Raw genomic sequence first — 25393 nt, forward strand, 5'->3', positions numbered from 1 at the left:
TATATTCAAAATATAATCATATTTATATATAAATAAAATATCAAACTGAATAAAAAATGTTTAGTTGAATTCTTTGAGTTTTAAAAATAGATTTACATTTATGGCATTATGCACATTTTACATGATTATATTAAAAAAAAAAAATATCAAGAATATTTTTTTACCCTGCCCAAATAAATTGATATTGATTATGAACAGAGCTTTTTATATGCCTTGCTATAAAATTTCATTGCTAACGATTCTACCAATGGAAAAAATTTTTTCTACCACAAATGAAATCTTTTATTATTTCCGAGCTTTAACATTATCAGTTCGTATTTGTTATCATGACCACTCTTGGTTCTCAAGCTCAAGTCCTAATCAAAAATTGGCAGACAAATTTGTCAAAATAGAGGATCCAAAAGATGGGTTTTATCTTCGTCAAAGACTTGCAATCTAGGATAACAATTCCATTGTCTTTTTATTATTCCCGTCTTGATTTTGTTTCAAATGTAATATAATATCAATTAATTTATTATTTTTTATGCATGTTTTATTATACATATCAAATTTGTCAATGTTATTGCATTTTATAGTAAATAATTTTATGTAAAAAAAAATTGAAAATAAAAAGGACATTTATTTTGAATTTATTTGTATAATAATAATACAAAATGAAATATTCGATATGATTAATGTAACGCAATTATAAATTTTTACCATTTTCCATAATATTAAAATTAGAAAATGAATGTCAAAAGAAATTTGTTAAAAAATATCAGCAATTGAAGTATAAGGACATTTTAGCAGATAATTTTGCGAATGAATTAATTAAACCCAGAAGCGTAATAGCCATAAGGGCGAGTATACTCGTGGGGCTGCGAAAAATGTAAATATTATGGACCCAATTTTAAAAATTTAAATAAATTTATTGGTGATTTTCTAGGGTTAGGCAGATATAGCTTAGGGACTAAACTGATCATAGCCCCATAAAGCACAAATATTGACATAGATATTAGAATGTATGAGAGAAAATTTCAAGAAGCTGATGAAAGATTTAAAAAATCAAAATAAAGGAAGTAGAAAAAATTTCTTTAAAAATCCGTAGTAAGAATTTTAAAAAGGTGGTCTAAGTAGTGTATGAAGCGGTCTTTTTTCTAAGGATTGTACCATTAAATTAGATGGGACCAGACCGTAGAACTGTCACTCCCGACCGGTTCCTCTAATATAAGCTAAGCAGATAAAAGTTAACGTCTCTGTATAAGAATTTCACCAAGGCGATCGTTGTCACACAATAACTGTTAAAAAATTTCTTTTTACTCTCCTCTATTTGTTGATGCTTATTAAATTAAAGTATAATATGACGAAACAATTAGCTAGCTAACAAAACAAACTTGCTCTCATACATCATAACAAACAGAACTATCGCCATACCTATTAAGAAAAACATATTAAATTTTTGATAAAATATTTTTTTAAAAAAAACTTATGATTCCAAAACAAAATATATTTTAAATTTAAAAAATATAATTATCTAAATCAAATCTCCATTCACTTGTCCTATAGATAAAAAACAAGAGAATAAGATGTCTAATATTATCATGAAAAATTCTACAGAAATCAATAGCTTACAAATTAAGAGTAGTAGAATACAGCAAGGGTAATTATATCATTATTAACAACTTTTTATTTTTAAAATAATTTAATGTTGTTAATTAATATTTTAAATATTGAACTACGTTCAGTCGGAATGGACAATCGGGCCGTAATGTCAGACAGGACCCAAACGTGGAACCCGTTTGTTAGAAGCGGTTCAACCGGATGGTTGAAAATCACTAGGTCAAAGGCCATGAAAAGAAGGTAGTTGATGATGAAACTTTCTACTATAACTTTGCACCCCGCCCATTGGAAATTGAGGGAATGGTTAAGCCACTATATATAAAGAAAATATAATAAAAAGACTCATGGGAGTGTCAACTTACGTTTGTTTAGAAAAAACATGACATTAAATTTAAAAATATAGAATCTTTTGCAGGCTAGATTAAGGATTCTTAAAATAAGTAGTTACTAAATGTGTATATATGGTACTATAACTATATCCTTAGAATCTATAGAATTTCCACATTTTTTTGGAGATACTTATAAATGTATGCAGGTATAGAGGATAGAAATGATTTCGTAGGCAGAAGTTTAAGAAGATTACGAACGAAATGATCTAAAGAAAATTGCCATATGGGTGGAAAAGATTATTGTAGATTCACAATTTAAAACTTATTTTAAGGCTTTCGTTTATTGAAAACTTAAATTATCAACAATACCCATTTTTAAAAAATAATTGCACCATTATCGTGGTTATAAAAGAATATTGAAATACCACGTGGACCATGTCTAATTTGGATTTTATTTAAATTAAGTATTCAAAGTGATTAAACGTTAAGACATTATCATAGAATATGAATTACCATCTCAGAGAAATGGCTGCACAAAAAGAATATATTCAGATGAATATAGAGATGAAGGACCCAATAATCATATTGATCGTTATAAAATTGAGATATTTTGACCTATATTGAACCAAGTTTTAAAAAAATTTCTAAAAAAAGAGGCCTGATTAGTTATATGCAACAAAATAAATTTCAGCATATTAATAATGAAGGTATAAAAAATCATTATCAAAATGGCCAAAGTCCCCAGTAGAAAATTATGACAAGAATTAATTTCGTTTTTTAGGATATATTCAAATAAAAATTTTATAAATATATACAATATTATGCGAAACATGTCTAATATTAAATGTTATAAATGATTTTATTTTTATATGTGGAATATTAAAAATGAAAGATAAAAAATTGCATATATCGATCGGATTTGACCGGAAATGGCATATATTGATTACTTTTCGTCATTTTTATGATAAATAAGAAGGCAAGAATATGAATTAGGTAATAAAATACAATATTATATATAATAATAAGCTACAAATAATTGGTATATGACTAAATTTGGCAATAGTGGAGTTCTCTGGATCTCAATTTATAGACAAGCCATATTTTAGAAACATATTAATTTGTAGCGTTCATATTTTAAACAATATTAAATAAACTCTAATTTAGTGACTAACTTTTATTTTAAAATTTTATGATAGCTTTTGCTAAGAGACTCGCTAACTGACGGATTATTTTAAAATGCCAGAATAGGATATAAATATTGGTGATGTAGTATAATATTTTTTTAATCAGGGGTTAGAACCGAATCCGAACCTGGAGAAGAAACCCCGGGTTTTTGAAAAAATTTTGAACTCGAACCGAACCTGAACCCCGTTTATAAAATTTTCAAAACCCCGAACCGAACCCGGGAATTTTATTTGAACGCTGGTTCAACCGGGTTCAGTGAATTGTTCAAATTAATATAAGATATTTGTATAATTGTAAATACAAATATTAATAATTTACTTGACATTTTATAATATTTTCAAATTTTCAATTAAGTGAAGTGTTAATAAATTTTAAAGAACTTAATTCATTTACTCCATTTTTAAATTTATTCTCAAAGATTCCTATTGGATTGTTAATTTTAAACAATTAAATTTATTTACGCTATTTATTTTTAATTTCTAACTTATTCTCAAAGATTATTAATTAGAGGGAAATGAAAGTGAACAAGTCAAATTAAAAATTAATATATTGGATATTGTTAATTTAAAAAATTTTTTTAAATCTATACATGACTTGACTATGCTTTGTATTTTTAACTATATTTTGCCTATAAATAAAATAAAAAATTTATTTTTTGTACCAAATTTATGTCTAGTATTTTAATTATGATTTAAATATAGAATATATTTTTTTATCAATTCAAAGATTCTTAAACCCGAGCTGAACCCGGAACCAAACCCGGGTTCAAAAATATTTCCCTGAACCGAACCCCCTATTTCTTTAACCTTAAACCGAACCATCCCTGTTTTTAACTAATAAAAATTAAGTTTAAAAAGTGTTTATTTATGGTTAATATATCAATGTTAAAATAAATTAAAAACATGTTACACGCTGAACTGTGGGGTCTATGCAACCTCAAGCTAAACAGTTATAACTCATGAACTAACAAAATAAAAATCAAGTTTGAACATACACTTAACCCAAAAATATAAGCTATTAAAAGATCCAGACAAAAATTTTGAAGGAATTTTAAGTAATAACGTTTTAAAATAACTGGAATCTACATAGCATCACTATGCTATGAAGGGTTGTAGATAAAATAATACTAGAAGCACAAATCTAAGACATAAAATATTTCCAAAATCAGAATCAATGTAGTATTTCTCATCTTCAACCTGTTTTATACATTATTCGTAACTAGTAACAGTATAATTAAAAATATTTTTGTATTTTTATCTTTTCAAATTGTATATTTTATAAATAAGGCTGTAAAAATTTTATTCATAAATCCGAATGTTTAAAGTATCTGATTTAAATGTTAAAAATCCGATTTTTAAATTTTTGTTAAAAAAAGATTTAAATACAATTTTATATTATATGATCATATGTGCAATTATGTTATAATAAATTATGATGTGTAAAACACTAGTCTTTTTCACACTTTTAACTCATTGTTTTGGTCAAGTTTTGTCAAAAAATATACCATAGGTAATCTTTTAGAGGCAACACAAATGGAGATATTGGGTACCCAGTCCTTCCCAGATACTAAGAGTAATAAAAATGATAATTCGTTCATACACTTTGGATTTTATATGTGGAATATATATGATCATATGTGCAATTATGTTATAATAAATTATGATGTGTAAAACACTAGTCTTTTTCACACTTTTAACTCATTGTTTTGGTCAAGTTTTGTCAAAAAATATAACATAGGTAATCTTTTAAAGGCAACACAAATGGAGATATTGGGTGCCCAGTCCTTCCCTACTAAGAGTAATAAAAATGATAATTCGTTCGTTACATTAATATTAGCAAGCTCTCATGTGATATTAAATATAAAAAGTTTCAAAATCAATTTTTTTACTTAATATGGAAATGATTGTATTTTTGTTCTGGAGTGTTTTCTCTACACATTAAAATATGATCCTTGCGATCGTTTTTTGGTTCGTAAAAATTTTTCTTTAAGCGTTTGTTATCATTATAATTGTTTTGCCAAATACTATTAGAACGTGGAGATGGGTAATGTTGATATGGAGGCTTGATAACTACAGTTTTAATAAAATTAGAAAAATTGTTTAATAAAGTGAAATTAATAATTTAGATTTTTATATATAAATTTGACTCTAAATTGCTCTTATTATAAATTTTTTTTAAAAATAGTTATTTCTATTATAATTGCAACTAACATGTAGGATTATTTATGCGATATTTTAATTTTATCTTTTTTGTTGTGTACTTTACTCTATAAGATTTCCAAAAAGTACGTTTATAAAATTGAATTATTCATCATTCATATTATGAATAATATATTATTTGATTTTAAATTTACATTTGATTATTCAATTTTTTAGAGGCCTACTCTAAATACTATATGGAAATTTTAAAATTCATTGTAGTAAGTTCATGGTTTATTTATTTTAAATATCTTTCTGAAGGTATTATCTAAGGACACTTTTCCTTTTTTTTACATAAGTTATTTTTTTTAAATATCAATTAAAAACGAAAATAAATGTTTAAAATTTGTATCGAAAAAATTATTATACATAAAAAATTTGTTGTAATTGGGTTCTATCACTCTTTATTACTTGGATGCATCTCATAAAATTTAATGCACCAGTCTTCAGTGCGATAAAAGGACTATGTCTAAGGAAACAATATTTTATAATTCAAATTATAAATTCGAAAATATATTTAAATCCATGTTCCTATTCTATAACTGATTTCTCGTATTTCCTGTTTCCATTTGAAAACCTTTTATATCTCTTGTACTTAAAAGAAAAGCATAGTTTTTTAAAAAATTATTAACAAATTATACTAGTTTTTAGTTAAATCACACAATTTTTATGTCCGTATATATTTTACTATACTAGGTAAATAAAATAGTTATTAATTTAGGAAATTAATTAATGATTTTTATTTTTAGTCAACAACATAAAGTAAAAGAAAGAAAGAACGAAATAGTTACTATTTTAATAAATACAATATAATAACCAAATCCAACTAATATTACAAGAATTTTTTTATATAAATTATTAAATTTTATAGAATAACTTTCAATATAACCAACCACATCATTTTAATTTGTGGTTATATATTTTATTTTATTGTGATTGATAAATAAGTTATTAATTTAAAGACTAATTATTATAATTTTTATTTTTGTTCAATCAAATATACAATATTAAAAATAAAATACATTTCGCCAAAATTGAACAAAAATGTAGTTTTTCTTTAGTATAAAGAAATAATATTCATTTTAAAATAAAGAAGATAATTTTAAAAGTTATTAGATATTAAAATTCTATTAGCTTAAAAAAGAAGTTTAATCTGTAGAATTGATGTATTCTTTGAAATCCTGGTCATTGGATGTTTTTTATAAACTCGAGCAGTAAAAAATTATTTTATGAACCTGGACTGTAAAAAAATTGAGGGTTTTATAAAATTTTATCCGACATGCCCCGATTTCCCCTAATACCTGATTTATAATTTAAAAGTATATTATACGTTTCATAAATTGAATAGTTAATCAAATATAAACTTTTTTCATCATAACAATAGTCATTTCTGGCATTGGATGAAGAACTAGAATCTCTATTGTAATAATCGTTAATTTGACAATATTCCAATCCCATATATTTATCGGTATTGCAAAATGACATGGGCCGAGATATGTCCTCTATCAATTATAGAATAATTGTTTAAAAATTGATATGATTTCAAATATTGAATATACTTATAAATATAATAACAGTTATCCTTAATATGATCTTCATCAGGCCTAATTTTTTTTGGCCTGGCAAGTAAAAAAATCAAAATTTTAATTTATTTATTCCGAAAAACCCAGTCCGAAATTAAAATAAAGTCCGTCTGGCCTGAAATTATTTAAATAAAGAAAAATTTAAAATTTTTTTAATTATAAAAATATTATACAAATAAAAGATATTGGTGGCCTTGTTTCTGCAAAAAATTTTATATATCAATCAATTTCACAAAATTGATTATATTAAAAATTAAGCCTGGCCCGATTTTTTAAAAAAAATATTAGACCCGACCCAACCTAATTTTTCTAAAAAATAGGCACGGCCTGAAGCTCGCTCGGGGCAGATTAACAATCCTTGAACATCTGTTTAGTTGGTTTATAAATCATCAGAATATAACTTTTTATGCTACCCTCTTCTATGCTTTCTTCATGACCTATCGGGGGTTTAGAATGATGATTTAGCACTCAATTTTTTATTAGCTTTTATTAACAACAGTTCAGTGAACTGTAATGTTTATTATTTTTTTATTTAAATACACATTTAAAAATGGATAATGATATATTGTGGGATTTGAAATGAAATATAGAAAGTTTTAAGTTGCTTTTTAAATACTAATATAATATATTATTTCAATATATTACAAAAATAGCGCAGTCAATTAAACCTTAACCGACTCAAAACAGCGATATAAAGACTAACAATTTTAAAACATAATCATTTATTAATACCTAAACAAGAAAAATCACTCTTAGAACAATAGGATGTGATACAAAATACTTGTAAATTTATGTGAACCTGATAGTCCGGGGGAAAAAGGTATTAAAAATACATAATATTTTAATCAAATTTTTTCATCCCAAACCTAACATTATTGTAGAGAGATATAATTTTTTCAGTATAATCAAGAAAATGATGTAATATTAATAGACTATATAAAAAACCTTCGAAAATTATCAACGACTTGTGATTTTGGAGAATGGAGAATGCTTTAAGAGATAAATTTATATTTTGACTAAAAATCTTAAAATATTACAAGGATTATAATCCGAAGATAATTTAGAATATAAATAAACAGCTATAAATAACACAAAAAGAAGAAATTACAATTGATCAGCTAGAAGATGAACAAGATAATATAAATGTAAAATAAAAGTTAATAATGATGATAATAATAAATAATCAAAACAATATAACTACATTAATACGATCTGCAAAAAACGAAATTCCTGCAATTTCTGCGGCGGATACCATAAAAGGGAAATTGTCCTTTCAAGATTGTCACTTGTTATAATACAACAAAATTAGGCACATAGTAGAAGAAATAGCGAATTTTATTAAAAATGCAACAAATGAATATAATTCAGAATTTTGGGTGAATAGATATCAGAATGGAATTAGATACTGGAGCTGTGGTAAGCATAATAAACGAAAAAAATTGGAAAACCAAACTTAATCGTCCTATATTAACAACCTTCATGCTAAAATTTAATAGATATTGCTCGAGTTTGTAGAAAAGAAATGTGAATGTTATTGTAATACAACAAGTGAATATAATCTGGTTATTATTATAGAATATCTATAATTATACTGGGAGAATTAATTTAATAATGTCCTTCAGGAGTGGGCAGTATTGTAATATTGTATCTTAAATACAAGATATAGAATTTTGTATATGTTCATTTTCAACATATTTCCTTTAGATTTTCACATGATTTATGTACATTATCTATTTATCACCCTTTCTTTCAATTTAATAATTATAATGTTATTTTTGGTGTCAAAAAAGTACCCTAATGATTCAAGTTCAATTCAAATCCCAGGTGTTGGCCAGAATCTATCAAGAAAATCAAATTAATCTGAAAAAAGTTATCCATGAAAGGCTAAGATTGTTTTAAAAATTATGGTATAAGGGTCGAGAGTGGTAGGAGTAGAGTGTAAAAGATAATGCTGCTTTATGAATTGGGACAAAAGGGATTCAGCAATTGGAAAAATGCGCTAGCTGCAAAAAAGGGACTGCTAAAACATTAAAGTTCATTTAAATTCATTAACAATTATAAAAATCTTAATATAAATAAGAACCTGAGATAACAACAGTTTTGGTAAGCCAACAAATTAATAGTAATAGTTAGTGTTGCGTAATCGGCTAATTTTAGCCGACTACAAAACGGCTTAGCCGAGATTTTAGGTGAAAAAGTCGGCTAAGCCTAATTAGGTTTAGCCTAAAAATCGGGTAAAACTAAATTAGTGAAAAATTCTGCATCGGCTAATCATCCGTCAGCGTTCCGCAAGATATGCCTAGCATTAATTATTATTTATTTATTTTAGTAAAATAATTTATTTTATTTATATTTAGTGTAAATATTTTATTATTATCAACAAATAAACATGATATGGTTTAATATTTTTTATTTATATTATTAAATTTATTTATTTGATGTTTTTTTAATAAAAAAATGATATGTTGCTAATTGCTATTGTAATTATATTTTTGTTACAATTTATTAGTGATTTTCACGCCTAAAATTTTAAGCAAAAAAAAAATTTTTTAAAGTTCAAAAAGATAATTCAACATATTTTGATTTGATAAGAATTTTAAATCTTCCTTGCAGACTTCCATGTACTAATTGTATTCCGCTTTTTTTCACAAAAATCATTAAATTCTTTACTACTGAATTGTGGCCCGCTATCAGAAACTATTATATTTTGAGAAATCTGAATCTGACAAAGATATTCCATAATGTTTTTATCGTGCTTTCTGTGGTTGTACTAGTCATAGGGAAATCTAGCCAGCGTCTGCTAGCATGTATCATTAGCACCAATAATGATTTTGAAATGTCCAGAATAATAAGTATGTACTTGGTACCATACTTTTGGTAGTTTTAAAGAATTTTGAATTGATGTCTTTTGTGGCAATCATTCTAATATGTCCTTGATGTATCATGGCATACAGATTGCTTCAGTATTGTTGTGATATCATTTTAGTTCGCCATGGTAAACAACCTTTCTCTATTCGGCTATATTTCTTTAGGCCCATATCATAGTTTATTAGCCATCCATCTATTGTATGCTTGTATACTTTAGAAAGTAAATCATCTTTGTTTTTCTTTGATTATTTGATCTAGAGTTTCTCCTTTTGATATTGTGTTCCCCTGTATAGGAAAAAATTAAAATAGTATGTTAGCATTGGGTATTTATAGGCTACTCTTGAATTATATTTCGTAATGGTAATCTGATAATAATAAAGTTCATCTTTGTATTCTGGCATAGGATGTTGTCAGAGTTGGGCAGTACTACGAATACTTGTATCTAAGATACAAGATTCTTTTGTGTCTTGTACTCAGTATCTTTTTGACATTTTTAATAAGATACTAATATCTGTATCTAAGATCCTTTATTCTGAAATTTTTGTATCTTTTTCATTTTCTTGGCAAAAGATAGATTCTTTTTAATATGTTTAATAAATTTACAGATCATAGATTATAACCTTATTTTATTCGTGGAATCTTGTATTAATTTCCTTTACTTCCGCCATTAAATATATTGACAACCAAAATTAGCTAGAACAACTGATAGATAAAAAAATAACAACATCCAAATCTTAAAATTTAAGATGGAAATTTTTTTAAAATAATTCAAGTCAAAAAGCTGAATGTCAAACCTGTACAAATAAAAAAATGATAAAGAATTCAATAAACTCCACAAAATTTGTTAAAAGTTTATTATATATATGATAATTTTATCTTATAATATAATTATATATATATTTTTTAAAGACGCCATTTAGGCATTTATACCCAATATAAGTTGTATCTAAAAGAGCTCAAAAGAAAAACAAAAAATTATACCTCTATAAAAAATGTTTCAACTCAGTATGTCAGCTTCATAAAATGCCATTAATATAATAAAACTAATAATTACACAAAATAAAATTGATAAGTTGATATGTACAATTATTGTCAAGGGTTTCAAGCCTATGAACAGCCTGAATTTATTACAATGATGAAAAGTTATATAATTTATATAGGGAAAACTGACCTACCTAGGTAAACGGAATAGCCATAAAATGGAGAAGAAGAAGAATAGATAGATATTAATAAGATATTCTTAGTAATGTTGGATCATTTAAAATATTTTCAAGATGTTTTCAGAGAAGAATAGAGGAATTTATTGAGAAAGTATAAGCACTTTAAAAAGTATTTTAAAGGCTCAATCAAATATCTGCACCACGACAGATTTGTGGTTTACAAAAACCCGTAGTTTTATGGGAATAACAACTCCCGGGCAATATATTATTTAAAGAACACGAGACATTGAAAGATAATCAATAGCTTAGGCATGTAGAAGAATGTCTGGAACACATTCATTTGATATAATTTACAAATACAGTCTATAGAGAATGTGGGATTTCTGATAAACTAAATGATACTTTAAAGGATAATGTATCCTGTCAAGTTATTTGGTGTAAAATTAAATAATCATGACTGATTTTTAGGATGAGAATGATCTAAATATGGTTAGTATAGAATTTTTTTTTAAATTTTTATCTTTAGATGAAATAAATAAAGTAACCAGACACATCAGGTATGTCTGCCACACTTTATCATAGCCATCAAACATCAAAAATAGTCTTTTTGCACTATAAACTCAAAAAATGTACAAAATTATGGAATGCATTAGGAAGGTTCTAATCTTGAGAAAGTATAAGGGAGATAACACGTGGTAATCAGCGGAAAGTTCCATGATAACCAGGTGTTAAATTTATCTTGAAACAATTTATGTCCCATTTTTAGAGAAGGAGATATTGTAAGGTTTTAAGATCTGTCAATTGCATTAGACAAATTACAAGGGTAGAGTAGTACATTTTATGGAAAATTAGTGCCAAGTTTTATTTATTTTAAATCTTTTTAAATAACGCCAATTTTTTTATTTATACTTTAAATAAAAGAATTTTAAATATGGTATCCGAATTATGGAAATATTTTACAAAAGGCAAAGATAATTTTGAAAAATGCGTTATCTGAAAAATCATCTGAGTCTGCCTACAGTACGGCAAGAGATATAGATAGTCCATATCGTAGAAGCTTATTCCCAGAAAATCTGGAGGCTGTCATATTTATTTTAAAAATCTAATATATTATAATTTTATATATTAAATATTACAATTTTATGATTCATACCAACATAAAATGGATATATTATTAAATATATATTTTTTATTTTAGTCTTAATTGTAGAAATAAAAAAATTAAATTAAATTAAATTCATAATTCGATTTTTTGCATAAAAAATATTGATTAAATAATTACATTTGGTTCAAACGGGGGCGATTAAAAATCAGTATAAATATCAGATCGGTGTCGGATCGGTTTTGAAGCAATAATCAGATAGGGTCGGTGAAAAATATGTGGATCGGCACAGCCCTACAATAATGCAAACATACTCAATTACGAGACGTAATGCTAGCCCACATAAGGATCATATGAATCCATTATAGGGCTGTGCCGAAATTAAATATCGGATCGGATAGGCGCCGATATTTAGCGTTTTCCCAAAATATTAAATTGGGCCGATATTTGTAAAAAACCGATCCGATCTTTTTTTTTCTTTTTGTTATTTTATTTTATTTAATGTATATTTATTTTACATTATAATATTTTCAAAATATTTTTTTTTAAACAATGCAAATGCACAAAACCCCCTAAATTTAATTTATTTAAATAGATTTATAGTATTTTAAAAGTTTTTTTATAAAAATAGAAAGGAACACCCAAAGTTTTATTTATCTTAATCTTCTTAAAGAATAACGCCAATTTTATTATTTATACTTTAAATAAAATATTTTTTTAAATATGGTATTTGAATTATGGAAATACTTACAAAAGACAAAGATAATTTTGTAAAATGCGTTATTTGCGGAATTCTAATTACATGAGGAGGAATAATAAAAGATTCATTAATTCGATTTTGCATAAGAAATATTAATTTCTTAATTACATTTGGTTCAAAGGGGGGTGGTGAAAAATCAGTGTAAATATCGGATCGAGTTTGAACCAATATCGTAAAATATCGGATAGGATCGATGAAAAATATGGACCGGCACATCCCCAATCCATTATCATGTCAGTCTTAAATTTAAAAAAAATATTTGCCCCTTTTAAACATAGTAAAATATCTTTGGGTTTTGTCTGGGGTATTTATGCTTAATTACCATCTTTTATATTAATTGTAGCTGAATACTAATATTAGTGGGAGAACTATCATTATTATTTAATACCTGATGCATTGTCTTTTTTCTTCGGAATTTTGTAAATTTCCTAAAATATCAAAATAAGTTAGTAATTAACTTTTTATAAAAAAACTTTGATATTGTTCCATTCTTCCAATACTTTTTGAGATTCCGTGGTTAATTTTTCGATGTCAACGCTTTGTTGTTGTAAGGAATGTGGCATCGAGGCCCACTTTTCTAATACTTTTGGTATTTTGGATTTTTCTAATGACTCTTTGGTAGTTATAGGAAGCTTTAGTAAAACTTCCAAGATCTAAAATGACAACATAAATGATATAGTATGCAATTTTCAAAATAATATACCAACCTTGAAACTTAGAACAATGTTTTCTTCAAATTCTTCATAACTAGAGTCTTTTGGATAAATTACTCTATCAATATCAGGGATGGAGGCCATCCAGGTCCACATTAAATTAAGACCTTGAAGATTTATAAATAAGGTCAAAATATCCAGCCTTGAAAACTAATTAACACATGAATTAATTTCATAATAATGGAAATACTACCTTCAATAATTTTAATAATTTAATCTTAAATAAAGGCTTTTCGGTCCTAATCATCAGTCTACAAAATTTTAACATGTTTTCCGAATTTTGTAATCCAAAGTTCTGAGCATTTCCCTCCGAGATTTTAATATCAGAGTCATCGGTGATATTTGATATTTCTTTATTTATAATTTTATAAATAAATGGTTCCAAATTTTTTATTTACTAAAAAGATCCTCAATTTCTTCTTCTAAATAAGGATCCTCAGAAAATATTTGATTTCTTTTGGTAATCGTGTTCGTTATGGGGTTATCATCATTGTTATCATTTACAGGAATGTAGCTATTATTTAAAAGAGGTGAAACAGTAGTAGCTGGCAAATAATTTTTATCAATATATCCTCTGCAATTGGCTGAACTACAGAAACATTTTTGAGGTTCACGACTTTACATACCATGTGACAATATATTGAGTAGCGTAAAATATAAAGATTTGATTATTTTATAATATATATTAAAGGTACCGGAGCACCTTTCTATAAATATTGATATAAGAATGATTTAATGTAATAAACTTCCTTCCATCTCTTATATAATTGAGGTCTGCTTCTTAAAAGTGCAGTCAATATCAATTTTAATGCTTTTTGTTAAATGTTTATTTTAATCCCATTACAGATAATTTGGTTTATTAATTTTAAGCAAATAAATAATAATTAATTCAATAAAATCATAAATAATGACCAGTAATAGAAAAAAATATCACACTCACTAATATTTTTACTCGTTACACACAGCATCCTTTCATAGCCGTCCTTATTAATACTTTTAATTCCAACCATCGTTTATACTTTTAATTCCAATCTACAGGTTCAGAGCCCTAACCCAATATCTCACTAGATCAGGAACGCAGACTGAGGTTACTAGGGATCATCCCTCTTGAATTTGACTTCTTATAAATGTATGCGAAATAGGGGCTATTATGGGTGAGGTATGTATGGTGCTCCAATTTTACAAATAGAATATCTCAATTATTCAAACATACATATTATTAATGAATATCAGTTCGATTATTTTATTCGATTCATTCATACGATAACTTTTTTTCTGTTCAAGTTTCTTTATTTGAGTAAATATAACTAATATAATATTATAAAAGAAATTTCTTTTTCTAAGACAAAATTGATAAAGGCGATTAATATAAAAATATAATGGGTAGGATAAGGAAAAAGGTATAAGGAGGCACGCGATAGAAGAAATATAACTTAGATAGTGTAAATGAATAATGGTAGTAGCAAACCCTTATTGTAAAAAGGAAGATTCCCTAGACTGATTCAATCTTTTCGCAAATCTGTCTCCCTAAATCTTTAAAAAAGAATTGAGCTTTGCTGCCGAAAATAGTAAGAATGGAGCAGGCGATGTGCATGAATGAGTAAAAAAGATCGATGGAGCTGTATTTAATGATTATGCGGGCTTCCGCAAGATCAAGAGCATCGATGTTGTGGTTGGATGGCACATTCAGAAGCTGACTCTTTGACCAAAGAATTCAGAAAGAGATTTTATGGATTTCAAATGATTATAATGAATCTGGAAATTTGAAAATTGAAGTGGATTAAAGAGCGTATAGAATTAGGAATATAATAAAAGTTTTTGAGAAGAAAAAAAGCTTGATGAGGAGAAAGATGTTTTTAAATGAAGTAGGCTAGATGAAACACTTGCGAAGTGATTGATGGATTCTAAACCACCAACTAGGATCCTAGAGGAGTAAGGGATGAGAGTTCGATTGTGTGAAAGTTATGGGTGAATGAAATGGAAAAGTATATTGAGTAGATTTCGATTTTCTGCTAGTTAAGTGAAATTCCAATTGTTTGGAATAATAGCTAGTCTTTGCAACCTTTTTGGGAAGGGAAAAATTTTCCATTGTCGATCCAGGTATGAAATAGAAGATTATAAACGGCGGAAATGTTTTTAACCATTTCATTAATTCCTATGCAGAAAAGTGACGAACCCAAAGTATCGCCTTGTTAGATCCCTTCTGATGATGAAAGCAAATAATTGTTGAATTGGAGAAGAGATGGTAAGAAATAACAGGAGTGGGAAAATTGAGAAAAGGTTGGAAGTGAATGGTATATTTGTGGAAGAAAATGAGATAGGTGATGGAGTTGAAAACATTAGGAAAGCCCATTTGACGAGGATTTCGTCACTTGAGTTGCTTTGGAGACAGATACGACAGCGTGTGCGGCTATTTCGCAACCACTATTGATGCCAATACCAAGTTGGTAGATTGCTAAAATTGGTGTCTTTAATTTTGGAAGATGAGTTTATCAACAACACGGCGAAATACGTTTCTAATTGCTATTGGTCGAATGTATTTATTTGGCTTTTCGAGTGCTATTATAGCGTCGAATAGAAGTGGTCTGATGGATCCGGGAACGAATCCATGCGATATTTTATTACATAGTGTTATCAAATTTTAAGGATTGATATCTGACTGAGATCCTGAATAAAAAAGGACTGAACCCATTATAGTATGATGAAGAGTCGTGGTAAACGAATAATTATAAAAAAAATTTCATTCATTACCATTATAAAAATTATCATAACTACAAATTTTATGACTTTATTTTTAAAATATAACAAATATTGATTGCATGTACAGAAATCAGAATACAAAAGTTTAGTATAAAAATGTATATTATCTCCACTCCACTAAAAGCCATCTGAAAATGAATAAGCAACATCAATAATAATATAATACTATTAAGTTGTAATTTAGATAATTAAAGCAGTAGATCCATCCCTACATAAAAAAATTAAAAGCAAGGAATTTTCTAAGCCTATAATTATAACAAAATTTTATACGAAAATATTAACATTTAAAAATATCATTACTAGAATATTTTTTTTACTATTAGAAAAATATTCCAATGTAATCTAAAATATTAGAATATTCTTAGGAACACTAGGTACATGTCATTTTTTCGGTATGTTATTTTCTTTCTTCTAAAACGGTGTTCACCATAATTTTGCTCAACACCGGCAAAACGTCCTTGATCACATTATCCTATTCATATAGCCATCTCTGCCCCGACTTATAACTGCTTGTTTTCGCCAAGTACTCCCACCTCGACATCCTATACCTGTGGCAGTTCATGGTCAAAGTCCTTTACCATTTGGATGGGCATAATTGTAGCATCATACAATACAGTACTGGTGTCGTTTTCTATAAGTTCTATTACTTTCTATGCTGGCCGGTTACTTTGAGGTCGATTTATCCGTCTAAAAATTAAAACTTAGGCAAGCCCTCTGCAACCTACATAAAACCTCCACTTCTGCCAATTCGTTGGCAGATTCCCAATCGATTAAATTTCTAAATGATATAATAAAATCATAGTCCCCTCTAATTATTTCCTCTCTTTTCGATTTTTATGGACTGAAACATAGCCAGGGTTGAAGGCATTTTTTTCAAATAAACTATTTTAATTAAATCCAAATAATAACCATAATGCTGCGCCGAATGTATTATCACAAATAGAAAACAATAAAAACATTACGGCTCATGAAACGCGCAAAAAATTTTAATAAAATTGGTAAAAAATTAAATTATTTGATAATTGCAATTTGACAAACACAATTTATGAATGGGACTTGGAAAATATTAATTTTAAAAAAAATAATCGATTGACAATTAAATTTTAACTAAGTTTAACAACAATTTTATTATAAAATATAAAGAGTTGAAAATCACATCTAAATTTCTAGCGTAGTAAAAATATAAATGAACCGCAAAATAGTTTTAACTGGGGGTTTGAACCGACCCGGAGAAGAAAAGAAAAAAATTTGAACCCGAATCGAAACTGAACCCTGTTTATAAAATTTTCGAAACCCTGAACCGAACCCGGAAATTTTATTTGAGCCCGGGTTCAACCGGGTTCAGTGTATTGTTCAAATTAATATAAGATATTTGTATAATTGTAAATATAAATATTACTAATTTACTTGACATTTTATAATATTTTTAAATTTCCAATTAAGTGTTAATAAATTTTAAAGAACTTAATTCATTTACGCCATTTATTTTTAATTTTAAACTTATTCTCAAAAATTATAAGGAAAATGAAAATGAACAGGTCAAAGTAAAAATTATTATATTGGATATTGTTAATTTAAAGAAATACGTCTAAATAAATTTTTTTAAATCTATACATGACTATGCTTTGTATTTATAATTATATTTTGCCTAAATAAAAAAAAAATTTTATACCCAAATTTATGTCTAGTTTTTTAATTATGATTTAAATATAATATTTTTTTTATCAATTCAAAAATTCTTAATAGAGCTGAACCCGGAACCAAACCCGGGTTCAAAAATATTTCCCTGAACCAAACCCACCTATTTTTTTTAACCTCAAACCGAACCAAATCCGAGTAAAATTTTGCCGGGTTCCGCATCCCTGGTTTTAAGGTTAAAATTATACATTGATTTTGCAGACCTCTATTATCATATCCATAGAAGTGAAATTTATATTTTGAAAATAGTTTCAATCGATGCCGTAGGAAATTGTAAAATATAAAATAAATAAATCAACATTATAAAAAATATACCCATATCTTTGTGATTGATAATCGAAAGTCAATTCAGAATACTTAGGAATACGTTTTTTGGAGAAAATACCAATTCTTAATTTGCCATTAACGGTCCACTATAATAATATTATAAATTAATGATTAGGTAAAATTAAGGCGAATGTAAGACTGAATCTAAGTATAAGGCTCTACGCTTACTGTGAGTTATTTTAACGGTATATTTTAATGAAACATCCATTATCAATAAATAAAATCTGGATGGCTATTGCATAAACTATTTACATTTTTTTAGATAAAACAGTTGAATGGTAAGGTGAAAATTTAAAGTTGAAGAAAATTTAAAGTTGAAGTAAATTAGACGTGATATTTTTTGCAATATCTATATAATTAACCTTACACATTACCAAAATTTTGAAAATTGGAAAAGATGGCAAAAAATAAAAATGTAAAAAAAATATCATATGGCACAGAAAAAAAACTGTAATGCTCAGAATTTTTCAGAAGAAATATACTAAATAGCTCAGAAATTTTTGCTATAAAAGTATTATATTTTCAAATCAAAATTAATTAAATAAATTATTGAGATTTATTAATAATCCGTGTTCTAATGTCTAAGTCATGGCGAATTGGGGGAGGGGGAAGGGTTACAATTCTAAAATAATATCTTGACATCAAATGAAAGCTGATAAAGATATATTGAATACATTGATACTCAACACTTTGTTATCAGGGTAAGTGTTGGGGGTGAAAGGCGGTGAGGGGTGGGTAAAAAAATCTCGAGATAATATGTCGGGTGTTATATTTGATTAATTAAATAACATATATATTTATTAATAAATAATTGAACCTGTCGTTGACCATGTATTTAATTTACTTTATGTAAAAGAAATAAACACTATGGAAACGAAGAAAAAGTTTGTAATTGTCCTAGTTTTTGTTCAATTTATTACTAGTTTTCGTTTATTCTAAAATGTTATAAAATAAATTTGAACGCCAATCCACAATAATGCTTATTGCTGATTGGTAGAATTTGAAAATAAGGCAAAATCATAAATAATAAATAAGGATTATTATATTTTTAATAACTTATTTTTTTAGGATTTAATTCTATTTTTTTAGACGTAAAAACAAATTCTAAATATTCTATTTTTTTTATAAAAACAAATTCTTAATTTCAATGTATAAATTTCTTAATTTTTCGGTAGTGTAATACAAAATTAATAAAAATAAACTTTCAAAAATATTCAAGTGTCATTATTGTTTTGTTTAAGTGTTAGAGTACGAAGTATTAATATATATCTGAGTAAGTTAGAGAACTTAGAAAGTGATGCTCGCGACTAGCGGATCTGAATTGATTAATTCGGTTTTGAAAGGTAAAAAGAAATTTTTTTATATAAATTTAAAATATATGAATTTTTACCTTAGTATTTGTGATCTCATAAAAAATAAAATAATTGAGGTTTAACTTTGAAGCCAACTCTCCTTGATTCAGCTCAGATGTCATAGACTCTAATGAAAGTTTACACATCAAAAATAAAATAATTGAAGAATTTAAACTTGCCTGTTCTTTGGATATACTGAAATAAATAGTGTTTACTTTGGTGTTCAGCAAATATTAAAAATATTATCTAAATAAAATTTGTTGAATTTTTTAATTAATAAATGAACTTTGTGATGCACATATCAGTTTTTTTTGTTGGTGAAATTTTTTTCTCCTTTATCCTGGTATGTGTTATGTTCATTTTTTTCCTCCAATGGATAACCCTTTGATAATTTAATTGTTTTTAATCTCAGATGTTATTTCTATTTTTTTCTCCAAGTTTTTATGCATCAAATTTATTAATTGCCTTAATTAAATAATTGATAGTTTTTTTTCAACAATGATTATATCCGTATTAAAAAATCAATAAAATAAATAATTTTTTATTTAAATTGTTATTTTATAAAATTTGTAAAATAAAATCCGTTCTGGTATTTAATACTAGCATACCATCATAATCACCTTTGATTAATTTTGATAACAAAGAAGGCCAACATGAAAATTCCGCAATTCATGAAATAAATCCGTGATAGTTTTTTAATAAAAATGAATTACACGTTTCAACCAGGGGTCATTGACCGTTTCACTTAACTTTATTGATGATAGCTCAACAGACGATAGCATAACAATTATTCTCATAATATTAATACTACTCACCATGAATATTATCTAGGAAATTCTTATTAGCTGATGACTGTCTTTACAAGCTAGTGATCAATCCAACGATTACGTCCGTATAACCATTTAGCCATACATTTGAAAAACAATATACTCTGGTCATTTACCTTTCCATCTAATTTTATTGATGATAGTGAGACAAATATTTTATTGACGCCGAAAAACGATATCATAGTAATTATTCTCTTAATATCAATATTACTCACAATGAATATCATTTGGAAAAATCCTCTGAATATCTATACTACTCACAGTGAATATGATTTGGAAAAATCCTCTTCTTTGTTTACTTATTTAATAATTTGTAATATCTTATTTATAATATTGTTTAACAATTTAATATATATTATACAAAATTTTTAGGGAATGTCACGTGCCCATAAAGGTGTGGCATGTCCTAGTTTTTGTTCAATTTATTACTAGTTTTCGTTTATAGTAAAAAGTTATATTTTTATTAATTGAACGCCAATCATGCTTATTGTTAATTGTTAGAATTTGAAAACAAAGCATAATCATAAATAATAAATAAGGATTATTATATTTTTGGGAACTTATTTTTTTATGATTTATCATTCTTTGATTTTGGTCAATTCTATTTTTTTACAAAAAACAAATTCTTAACATTCTATTTTTTTTTATAAAAACAAATTCTTAATTTCAATGTATAAAGATTTCTTAATTTTTCGGTAGTATAATACAAAATTAATAAAAATAAACTTTCAAAAATATTCATAGGTGTTAGAGTACAAAGTATAAATTAATTGTGTAAGTGAGATTAAGTTAGAGAAAGTAATATTTTTAAATATTCACGATGATTATAAAATTTATATACCCAATTAATGAAGTAAATATTAATAAATGATCACTAATGGATATAATCAACAATTGTTAAAAGATCGCTATTCAATTATTCTTCTGCAAGATTTATAAAATATTGAAATATATTAAATTACTCTTCTGCAAATTTATAAAATATTGAAATATATGCAAATTATTCTTCTGTAAGCTTTATAAATTATGTTATGAAATATATTATATGAAATAAAATTTATTGGAGCAAAAATTAGTAAATTAAAGTGATATAAAGATAGAAATTCCCAAATAATAAAAGATAATCGAATTGAATAATATGAATAAACTTAGAGTCAATATTACATTTCGTTATTAAGATTTTTTTTGGAATACATATAAATAAATAAGAATCTTTTTAATATTAGGATAGATTCCTTATATTACTATTTAACAATATATGGTATCAGGGTAGGTGTGGGGAGAGGAGAGTAACTTTTTTTAACATAATATCTTGTCATGGGTATCAAATATGTTGTAAATGAAAGCGTTCGTGAGCGAAGTTCGTTTTTTTTAAAAATAATGAACGGGGTTCTTTTTACTTTTGACGAACTTTGAACGTAAAAGCGTTCTTTTTTTATGATAAACGCGTCCGTTTTTTAGGTTCGCTCAATTTTAGAAAATCATATTTTTATTCATTTTAAATTAAAAATATTAATTCCAATTTTTTAAGAAAAAAGGATTATATTTAATCAGCTGTTTCTTTTATCACATTTGAATATTTTTAACCAGCTACTATTTCTGTCTTTAGTTTAATTTGAATATTATTATTTATTTATAAATTGTAAGCATAGATGTTATTTCATCATCTGATTGACCATGGCCAAAACATAATAAATACTTTACAGTAACATAATATATTCAATTAACTAATTCTATCTTTACTAAATGTAGCATGCGTCCAAAAAGTATATTATCAGTTTCAAAATCTTCAATTTATAATTTAAAAAAATACTTGTAAAAGATATAAAGTAAAAAACATATATTATAGAGACCGGCAGGGCAGGGATTTTAATTTTTTTAAATATACCCAAGCCGAGCTTGAATTTTTTTCTTAAAATACCCGCAGCGGGCCGTATATTTTAAATCGACATTAGCTATAAAAATTAAAAATAAATAAAATATATTTTAAAAAAAATCGGGCCGGGCCGTGCAATTGGTACATCTGCAGGTTTCTGATATCAGGGGCCCCTACAACGGGGGGGGGGGGGTCCGAAGCAACTGCTTCAGTAAATTTGAGTGGGGGTACTTTTTTTTACATCCATCATGATCATGTGATTTCTGGTTTATAAATGTAACAATAAGAGACCCCCCCCACTTAATATTTAATTTAATATATTGACGGAAATTTTGGTCGATGTTTAGTAAATTTGTTATCCGAAATTTCTTGTCATAAATTATTTTTCCAATTTTTAAATATGCCTAAAAATATTAACCAATATTGACAATAGCAAAGTTCTTAGAAATTGGATTACTTATAGTATTAAAATGTATAAAGTTTTTTGCTTAACATGTCTCTTATTTGGTGGTCCACACGCAAATTCAAAATGCACATGTGAAGGTCTAGATAAATGGCAAAATATTAATCGTGATATTATTCTGCATGAATCTTCATAGGCACATATGATGGCAGATTATGGAAGGCTTTCTCATAATAAAAATTCGATATTAAAATTTATAACACCTCAGAAAGAATGTGTAGATAATAACCGTTCTATTATAAGAATTATAATAAGATGTTTAGATTATTTAATATCTCGTAACCAAGCCTTCTGGGGAAACAGGCAACAAGAAGGCAATATGATGGCCCTTATTAAGCTTATTGCAGATTCTGAACCTATACTATAAATGTATATACAGCAAAATGAAGAAAGAAAAAAGGATAAAAAAAATAAGGGATTAAAAACGAAATTATATTCAAACCTATTATCATATAATAACATAAACATTCTCATTGAAACCATGAAAAATAAAAAAATTCAAAATGAGATTACATTTAACAGGTGCTTTTCAATCATAGTTGATGGCACTGTTTCGAAATCAGAAGCAATAGCTTTGATAGTAAGATATGTTGAAAATAGTGAGACGCCGAAGCCTGTTGAAAGACTGATTGACATATATTGTACGGGAAATACCACAGGTCTCGATATAAAGCATAATATAATATCCAAACTTGGCTCGATGAATTTACCCCTTGAATATCTAGTTGGGCAAAGTTATGATGGCGCCTCAAACATGAGTGGAAGAATCAATGGTGTGCAAGCCTTGATTAGAGCAGAGGCGCCAAAGGCAGCTTTTATTTGGTGTTATTGTCATCGATTAAATTTAATCGTTGTTCAATTATGCCAATCAATTAAAGAACTTCGAAATGTTCTAGGAATACTAGATGAGATTTATGTCTATTTTAATGGTGTAAAAAGATATGAGGTACTCAAAAAATTTCAGTGTAATGATCTGAAAAAATCTCAACGATTTCTACGCGTCAAGAATACCACTCGGTAATAGTTGCTTATTTATTTAAATTTTAAATGTTTTTTTTATTTAGAAGATGGCTATCGTCATATAAAGCTATTGTAAATTTTTTTCAACTTTATGATGCCTTGAGGGCAGCTTTAACAAATATAAAGGATTCTGAAGATCCTGCCACTTCCACTATGGCTAGTGCGATAGTCTTTAGAATAGAAAAATTTGATTTTATTTTATCACTTTGTGTTTTGGATAATATATTGTTTATAACAAGTTAGGCTTATACAAAATTGCAAACCATTTCGAAGGATATAGGGTATGCAATAAATCAAATTCAATTGACAAAAGATTGCTGATTAATTTGAGAAGTATAATATAAATTATTGTCTTAATTATTTTTTAATCTAATAGATAATAACACTGAATTTTTTGATGTTTTTTCAAAGGCGCAAGATTTTATCAAGGAGAGAAATCTACATTTTGATTTTTAAAGTTCTAGACTTCAAACATTACAATCCAAAAAGGAGAGGTATATATACTTTCATCATTAAATATAGAAATTTTTTTAGCTTTAAAATAGGTGTGTTTTATGCTGCACTCGATTTAATTATTATGCAGTTTAACGAAAGATTTAATGATGATTCCATGAAATTTTTACATCAAATATCATTTTTTACGCCAAAGGGAATGGCAGAAAAATATATTATTCTGTGAATTTTACAATTTAAATTCAAGTCAAATTTTCGAAATGTTGAAGTTTAGAAATATTTATAAGATGGCCAAAATGGGGAATGTATTATTACTCATGACCTAGAGGTTCAAGAATCTAAAGATTTGTCAGATTCTAAGAATTGTAAATTTATTTAATTAAAATATTTTTACCAATACATTATTTAGCTTCTTCTGATGATGATGATAATTCAGGGACTTACGATTCAGATTGGAAAAACTATTCATTTATTTTACCTTATCGTTTATTTTTAAATTTTTCTGCTTTCCTTAATTTAAAAATTTTATATAAATATTTATTAACCATTCCCACAACCTCATGTACTGCCTAAAGAGTCATGAGTAAAATTAAATTAATTAAAACAAGACTGTGCAGTACCATGAAAGATTCTTTTCTCAATAATTTAACCATATTATCAATGGAAAATTTTTTATTTAAACAATTAAATACTGATGAAATTATATTCTTTCGTTTTCTCTTCCCCTAATTTATCTAAATTATTATATAAATTGTACTATAATGGACTTGTTAGCAATAGGAACGGTGTCGGCATCATCCTCAGCCAAGACCTAACCTCTTCAGTAGTAGAAGTCAACAGGATCTCTGATAGACTAATGAAGATAAAACTCTGCATTGGTCAATCAATAATACACATCCTATCAGTATATGCTCCTCAAACGGGTTGCAAGGAAGAAGAGAAAGATGACTTTAGAGCTATCCTTGATGAAGCTGTAATGGAAATCCCTAAGGATGACCTAGTCATAATTGGTGGTGACTTAAATGCGCATGTGGGGAAAGCAAGAGATAGCTACAAAAGGCATCATGGTGGTTTTGGATACGGAGAAAGAAATGATGAAGGAGAGCACGTACTGAAATTT

General features: G+C 26.7%; 1 protein-coding gene across 2 annotated transcripts in view; it reads right to left on the reverse strand.

Moving 5' to 3' along the window:
- LOC135923145 (uncharacterized) overlaps nucleotides 1–25393 on the reverse strand; it is a 69270-nt gene that overhangs the window by 11980 nt on the left and 31897 nt on the right. For both annotated transcript variants that reach the window (XR_010571139.1, XM_065457734.1), the window contains exons 8-15: nucleotides 18271–18368; nucleotides 13896–14113; nucleotides 13691–13848; nucleotides 13492–13647; nucleotides 13258–13437; nucleotides 13173–13212; nucleotides 6676–6813; nucleotides 5002–5182 (exon numbers count right to left, since the gene is read on the reverse strand). Coding sequence is in view for 1 of the 2 variants with exons in the window: in XM_065457734.1 (XP_065313806.1) it covers nucleotides 5002–5182; nucleotides 6676–6813; nucleotides 13173–13212; nucleotides 13258–13437; nucleotides 13492–13647; nucleotides 13691–13848; nucleotides 13896–14113; nucleotides 18271–18368 (1169 nt within the window). In the remaining variant the exon portion in view is untranslated. The remainder of the gene's footprint in view (nucleotides 1–5001; nucleotides 5183–6675; nucleotides 6814–13172; nucleotides 13213–13257; nucleotides 13438–13491; nucleotides 13648–13690; nucleotides 13849–13895; nucleotides 14114–18270; nucleotides 18369–25393) is intronic.

The sequence above is a fragment of the Gordionus sp. m RMFG-2023 genome, chromosome 2 (assembly GCF_954871325.1).
Source record: "Gordionus sp. m RMFG-2023 chromosome 2, tfGorSpeb1-WG-v2, whole genome shotgun sequence".
NCBI lineage: Eukaryota > Metazoa > Nematomorpha > Gordioida > Chordodea > Parachordodidae > Gordionus > Gordionus sp. m RMFG-2023.